Source organism: Triticum urartu, chromosome 7A (assembly GCF_056163025.1).
Source record: "Triticum urartu cultivar PI428250 chromosome 7A, HENAU_Tu73, whole genome shotgun sequence".
NCBI lineage: Eukaryota > Viridiplantae > Streptophyta > Magnoliopsida > Poales > Poaceae > Triticum > Triticum urartu.
The window spans coordinates 177,923,328-177,930,873 of record NC_141879.1 but is presented as its reverse complement, the minus strand read 5'-3'; the positions used below and the strand labels follow the sequence as shown (position 1 = coordinate 177,930,873).

The 7,546-nt window shown below is 46.4% G+C and overlaps 1 protein-coding gene across 1 annotated transcript; it reads left to right on the top strand.

Moving 5' to 3' along the window:
* Positions 1 to 1,195: 1,195 nt before the first annotated feature.
* Positions 1,196 to 5,093, top strand: LOC147958866 (uncharacterized). Its single transcript, XM_087532342.1, has 3 exons — positions 1,196 to 1,955; positions 3,994 to 4,214; positions 4,773 to 5,093. Exons 1-3 carry the CDS (start codon positions 1,196 to 1,198, stop codon positions 5,091 to 5,093), a joined length of 1,302 nt encoding a protein of 433 aa, XP_087388468.1.
* The last annotated feature ends 2,453 nt before the right edge of the window (positions 5,094 to 7,546 follow it).

Sequence of the window (7,546 nt, the reverse complement as noted above, 5' to 3'; positions counted from 1 at the left end):
TAGTCATCATAAATTTATGACTTGACTATTCGGAATTTTTGTCTACTTTTGTAGATGGCTGGCAGTGACTGTGAGTCTCAGGTGTTCGCCAATGTACCTGAGGGGTTCATCAAGCTTCTCGTCTCCATCACCAAGGTCGCGATCGGGCCATCGGCTCGCCCGGAGTTCACACTCTACCAGCACAAGCTCAGCGACAACGTGTCTATGCACCAGGCCTCGGTGCAATTCAAGGGAGGACGTTCTGAGTCACGCCGCTTCCGATTCGTGGGAAGGGCCATGCCTACGGAGAGGCATGCCATGCAGATGGCCGCCCGTGAGGCGATAGCTCATCTCCGGGATGCGCTCCCTTCGATGAAGACTCGTCGCTACCGCTACCTCCCATGCCATGTGCCATACACTTGTCACTATGCATTCGCTTGCGCTAGGGGAGAGAGAGATGAGGCTATTGAAATGTTGGTTGAGTATCTCAAGGCTCTTGAGGTAGCTTTCGATAACCTCGTGGACGACCTTGTGGCTGCTCGTATGGACTTCGTTCAGGGCTGTTCCGCCAACAGGAGGGAGCTCCTCCATACAGCACCACCACTGACTTACGTCTTGTCCTTAGCATCCTATGCACCTGCCATCTTAGCTACCGCACGCCGCCTTCCTACCACTGAGGAGTTTGACCAAGTCATTGCTCCTACTCCAGTCAGAGCTGCACCACCTACCGCGCCCGCACCAGTTCCACAAACCAGTACTTCGCGCCTGGAGCCTATTAGGGAGGAGGAGGTGGAGTCTCCAGCACCACAGGGTCTTACCCTCGGCAGGCCAAAGGAAGTTCTCACCATCTCTGACTGAGTGTGCCTAGCAGCCGTGCGATGTACCAGCTTGTATGATATGTTTATACGTATATAGGTTTGATGAGAAGTAGTTTGTATGCGCATCATATAGGAACTTGGAGAAGTGCACTAGCCTTAATAACATGTCAGGAATGTGTACGCACATCCTGAGTGATGTATTGTATAATTATGGCTTGCGTGTAAGATATGTACTGAGCGGTCCTTCTCCATGCGCAATCAAGTATTTTCTTGAAAAATGTTGGAGTTTCTTTTAAATTCCGCCTTTGTAAAATTATTTATTTTTGCCACTTAGTTTTTCTCATTAGTTTTGCAAAAATACCCCAGAGTGGAATATGCCTCGTCCCTGGACTCGTTCCATGCCAAGTCCATCGGAAGAAAATTATGGTACCCCGACAAGTAACAACTTCACACAGGGGCAGTCAAGTCAGCAAGGCAGTGAAACAACATTTTCTCAAGTATGCCGCCTTTATGAGCAAAGCCAGCAGCAGCATCAAGAAATGATGAACCATGTTATCAATATGGGAAATCACCGTGAACCATACCAGCAGCACTCCAAATTGTCTGAACTACAGAAGACACGTCCCTCAATGTTCTCTCACACTAATAGACCTCTTGAAGCTGATGATTGGCTTCGAGATATTGAAAGGAAGTTAATTATTGCACAATGTTCAGACCGTGAGAAGGTACTTTATGCACCTCACTACCTCGCGGGAGCAGCCGCATCATGGTGGGAGAATTTCCTACACATGCACCCCAATGAAAATAATATCACCTGGGAAGAATTTAAAGAAGGTTTTCGTGGGGCGCACATCCCCAAAAGCATTATGAAGATCAAGAAAAGAGAATTTGATGACCTCAAGCAGAGGAGCATGACAGTGACTGAGTACAATAGTCAGTTTACTCAATTATCTCGTTATGCCAACGAAGAGCATATGACGGAAAACAAAAAGATGGAGAAATTTCTGGACGGTCTGGCACCAGCACTTAAATGCCAGCTAGTCGTACACACCTTTCCGGATTTCAAAACACTTGTGGACAAGGCCATTACATTGGAAAATGAGCGCCGCAGCTTGGAGGATTTTCGCAAACGAAAAAGGGACAAGACTACTCATGCTCGTAACAACCGGAACAAAACTGACCCTCAGAAGATTGGGGCGAACAGACCCACAACCAATGTTCCACGCCCAAACAAAAAATTTCACGCAAGGGACAAGGATTTTACATATCGCCCAGGTGTTACTTGTTACGCTTGTGGAGAGGAAGGACACTATGCCAAACATTGCCCAAAACCAAGAAACTCAGCCCCCAAGCCAAACAACAATGGAAACAATTCGGCACCCAAGCATAACAACTTCAACCCCAATAACAATCACAAGAAGGGTCACTTGAACCATGTGACCAAGGAGGAAGCACAGAATGCCCCAGATATCGTACTCGGTACGTTCCCTGTCAACACAATACCTGCCACGGTTTTGTTTGATTCTGGAGCTTCTCACTCGTTCATTTCGAAGAGTTTTGCTTTGCAACATGATTTTTCGATGCTTCCTTTGGAAAAATCCATGATCATCAAGTCCCCCGGGAATAAGCAAATCACTCAGAGTTACTGCCAAGGTGTGGTTATTGAGTTTGAAGGACTAAAGTTTCGGGAAAACCTCATTGTATTGGAAAATAAAGGACTGGACGTTATCCTAGGAATGGATTGGTTAACCACCAACAAAGGATTTATCGATTGCTTCAATCGGACTGTAATTCTCACTCATCATCATGGGAAGACGATAAAAGTTTCAGCTCAAGAAAGACCAATATCACGACAACCAAAGTTGAACAAAGTGGACATTTCAGAGCTAAGGAAAGTTCCAGTGGTATGTGAGTTCCCGGACGTATTTCCCGAAGAACTACCAGGCATGCCGCCAGACCGGGAAATAGAGTTCAGCATTGAATTAGCACCTAGAACCACCCCCATTTACAAGAAACCCTATAGGATGGCACCCTCCGAGTTGGTAGAATTAAAGAAGCAAATAAAAGAATTACTGGACAAAGGATTTATACGAGCCAGCTCCTCACCTTGGGGTTCACCAGTATTATTTGCCAAGAAAAAGGATGTGACACTGAGATTATGCATAGACTATCGAGCACTCAACATGGTCACCATCAAAAATAAATATCCGATGCCATGGATAAATGATTTATTTGACCAGCTCGCACAAGCCAAAGTTTTCTCAAAAATTGATTTGAGGTCAGGGTATCATCAATTAAAAGTACGGACGGAAGATATCCCTAAGACAGCATTCACCTCCAGATATGGATTATATGAGTTTATAGCAATGCCGTTTGGACTAACAAACGCCCCCGCATATTTTGTCCATCTCATGAACAAAGTATTTATGAAATTTATGGACAAATTTGTTGTGGTGTTCATTGATGATATTCTTGTATACTCTAAGACACCAGAAGAGCATGCAGAACATCTCAGAATGGTACTGGGAGAATTAAGGAAACATCAATTATACGCCAAATTCAGCAAATGTGAATTTTGGTTAAGACAGGGGTTTTCTAGGCCACGTATTGACCCAAGAAGGTGTTGCCGTGGACCCAGAAAAAGTCAAGGCCGTACTCGGCTGGAAACCACCAACCAACGTAACAGATGTACGAAGCTTCCTAGGAATGGCTGGATATTACAGAAGGTTTATCGAGGGATTCTCCACCATAGCAAAACCAATGACACAGTTACTCAAGAAGGATAAGAAATTTGTATGGACTGAAGCTTGCGAGAAAATTTTCCAAGAACTCAAGAGGAGATTAACAACAGCACCGGTATTGGTCATACCAGACATACACAAGAGTTTTGAAGTATATTGTGACGCATCCCGGAAAGGCCTCGGATGCGTACTAATGCAAGAAGGCAAAGTAGTTGCATACGCTTCCAGGCAACTACGAAAGCATGAAGAAAATTACCCCACTCATGACTTAGAATTGGCAGCAGTCATTCATGCACTCAAAGAGTGGAGACACTTTTTGCTTGGAAATCGCTAGGAAATATATACGGACCACAAAAGTCTCAAATATATTTTCACACAGCCAAAGCTCAATTTACGGCAACGGCGCTGGTTGGAATTAGTGAAAGATTATGATGTTGGCATCCACTACCATCTAGGAAAAGCAAATGTAGTGGCAGATGCTCTTAGTCGAAACCCCAGCTCGGGCAACGACAATCTACAAAACTTGAGACCTGAATTTCAGCAGGAGTTCGCCAAACTCAACTTAGTGATGGTCACGGAAGGCACTGTGTCAAATTTGGAAATACAGCCCACTCTAATGGAACAGATTAAGAAGGCTCAGCACGGGCACCCTAGCATCGAAGGCATAAAAAGAAAAGTGAGTTTGGGCAAGGCTTTAGAATTTGTCATAGACGATGAGGGGATATTATGGTACGGAGACAGACTTTGCGTGCCAAATATAGAGGACCTCAAACAGCAAATTCTAGCCGAAGGCCACACCACTCCATATTCAATCCACCCTGGAGGAACCAAAATGTACAAGGACATTCAGGAAAAATTTTGGTGGCACGGTATGAAGAGGGATATAGCCACCTTCATTGCATCTTGCGATTCTTGTCAACGCATTAAAGCCGAGCATCAGAAACCAGCAGGGCTATTACAGCCAAACAGGATACCTGAGTGGAAATGGGAAGAAATTGGAATGGATTTTATTGTCGGACTACCTCGGTCACAACACGGAAATGATGCCATATGGGTCATCACAGATAGATTAACCAAGGTGGCACATTTCATCCCAGTAAAGACAACCCACACCACTCAAAAGCTTGCCAAGCTTTATCTCTCCCGTATAGTTTGTCTGCATGGGGTTCCAAAGACTATAATATCCGACAGAGGCACTCAATTTGTCTCAAAATTCTGGGATCATTTACAACAGGCTCTGGGAACTCAACTAGCATTCAGTACAGCATACCACCCCCAGACTGATGGACAAACTGAACGCGTGAACCAAATTTTAGAGGACATGCTGAAAGCATGTGTTCTCACCTATGGAACCAGTTGGGAAGAAAGCTTGCCATACGCCAAGTTCACATACAGCAACAGTTACCAATCCAGTCTACAACTGGCACCTTTTGAAGCCTTGTACGGGCGGAGATGTCGTACCCCATTAAATTGGTCAGAAACAGGAGACAGTCGTATCTTCGGCCCAGACATGCTCGAGGAGGTTGAGGAGAAAGTTAGACTAATCAGGGACTGACTCAAGACAGCTCAGAGCTGACAAAAGAGTTATTACGATCGAAAACATCGTGAAGTCAGTTTTGAACCCGGTGAATATGTGTATCTACGAGTATCTCCTATGAGGGGCCTGCAACGGTTCAAAGTTAAAGGAAAGCTAGCACCAAGATTTATTGGACCCTTCTGTGTGGTCGCACGAAGAGGCACAGTAGCCTACCAGCTAGACCTCCCCAAAGAGTTGTCAGACGTCCACGACGTGTTCCACGTCTCACAATTGAGGAAATGCGTAAGCAACCCAGAAAAGCATGTATCACATGACAGCATTGACATGCAACCAAACCTCACCTATAGGGAACGTCCAATAAAAGTATTAGAGGAGTCTGAAAGGAGGACACGTCAGAAGACAATCAAGTTTTTCAAGGTTCAGTGGAGCAATCACACCGAGGATGAAGCGACATGGGAAAGAGAGGACTTTCTTCAGGCAGAGTACCCACACCTATTTGAGGATCAGCTGAAATCTCGGGGACGAGATTTTTCCTAAGGGGGTAGGTGTTGTAACACTCCAAAAAAATTGATTTGGTTTTATCAAATATTTTATTCTCTAATTTGGAAGGGGGTTATTTAAGTTATTTTCTAAAAACCTCTCCTTCTCAAAAAATTTATGGCAAATATTTTTGGTGTTCTTCTCAACCTTGATTTTTGGTCTTGAAGGAGTTTTCATCTTGTGTTAGCTCAACCCAAATAACATTGGAAGGTTCTTGCAATACTTTTCATTAAAAAGGATTCCAATAATTTTTTTGATTTATTCTTTCCCCTTCAAAAGGTATCCTCTTGCCATGGCCTTTGAAGAAAATTTTCTTCCAAAACTATCTACCCACTTTGAGTCAAGCCAAGCATCCTATTCCAGCAAGTCTCAACCCCTTTTAAATTTTATTTCTATTTATTTTGCCCTCAAAATCATTTTCTGTCATTTATTTGGACTTTGGTGGTTTACAAAGGAACTACCATTTTCCCTTTGAGTTTTGACTCCAATTAAACTCCTCTGACTAGTCCTTAGCACCCTCAACCAAGATCCATCAAGATCCACTGGTCCACAGTTCAAATTTTTCAAAATTTGCCCACTGCAAGTTTGGACCAGATTTGCCATTTTTGGTGAAATTCATTTGTTTTCTCTTCCTAAAAATCTGAGATAATTCAGGCAGCTCGTAGATGCATCAAGAGACCACCTCACCAAAGATCAGCTCCAGAAAATTTTTCCACATGCCAAAGTCATTTCATCGAACAGTTGGCATGCATTATTGCTGTTCAAATTCAGAAGAATTCAGAGTTTCGGTGTTGGATTCTGTCGACAGCGTCATTTTCTTCAGAGCACGGCGTTGACCTCGCCAGTAACTGCAGTGGCGCCTTGCTCCCTGTTCCCCCTCCTTATCCAGAGTGCCGCACGGTCGTTTGGACGGGCACAAGCGCCAGTGTCCCGCCAACGCCGGCATCTTCCGTGATGGCAGAGCCACCCCTGGCGGCCAACAGGGGCCAGCCCTGCAGAACGGAGCCGTCCGGCACCGCCCACACCACCAGAGGCCTCCACGTGGCCGTCTTCTTCCCTGTGCACGTTGCAGCACCGTTGCCGTGGCCAGAGAAGCGCAGAGCACGCTCTATGCTACCGACGTGCCAGTGAGTCGTTCCGTCGAGGGCTTGGAGTGTCGCCCAAGTCTTGCCCAGTTTAGCCTCTGGATGGAACCAGTAGACCAACATGTTGATGCCCAATCACCTAAAACCCCCGTTCGGCCACTGCCTCACCGTAATCACCACCGGAGTTATCCCGTTCACGGCAACCTCCTCGGATCTGCTATAAAAGGAGCCCTCGAGCTCGCCTTCGACGCTGCACCACACCTCCACCTCACCAGAGCCCCGCCTAGCTACTAGGGAGACCTCAGGGAGGCCTTCTTCCCCGACTCCGGCCGCCCCGATCCGCTTCGGACTCCGGCACGATTCCCTCTGGTGAGACCACCCCCGCCTCCCAGACCGTGCCAGTCGCCTCCTAGTGCACCCACTCCTCTAACCTGAGCCTCAATTTGACATCTGCAGCCCTCCCCGGCGAGATCCACCACCGCCCGAACCACCATCCGCCGGAGTAGAAGCCGCCGACGACATGGTGCTCGCCGTCGACCAACTCCACCACCCTCGGCTGCGGAAGAGCCCCCTGAACCCGTAGGTACCCGCTTTTCCCCCTACCTCGCCGTGGATCGACGCCGGCGACCACCGCGGCCTTCGAACGCCGGTGGGCTCTGTTTCAAAATTTAAACCTGACGGGTGGGACCCCCTCGTCAGCCTCTCTTTTTCTATTCGAACCGTTTTCCTGGAAAAACGCCTTCAGGCAAAGTACACTTTCCCGTTGCGTTGGCGTATTGCTAACTGAAACGTTTTTTGTTTTTATAAACTAACCCCTGGAAACTTTCTGTTTCATTACAGATGAGT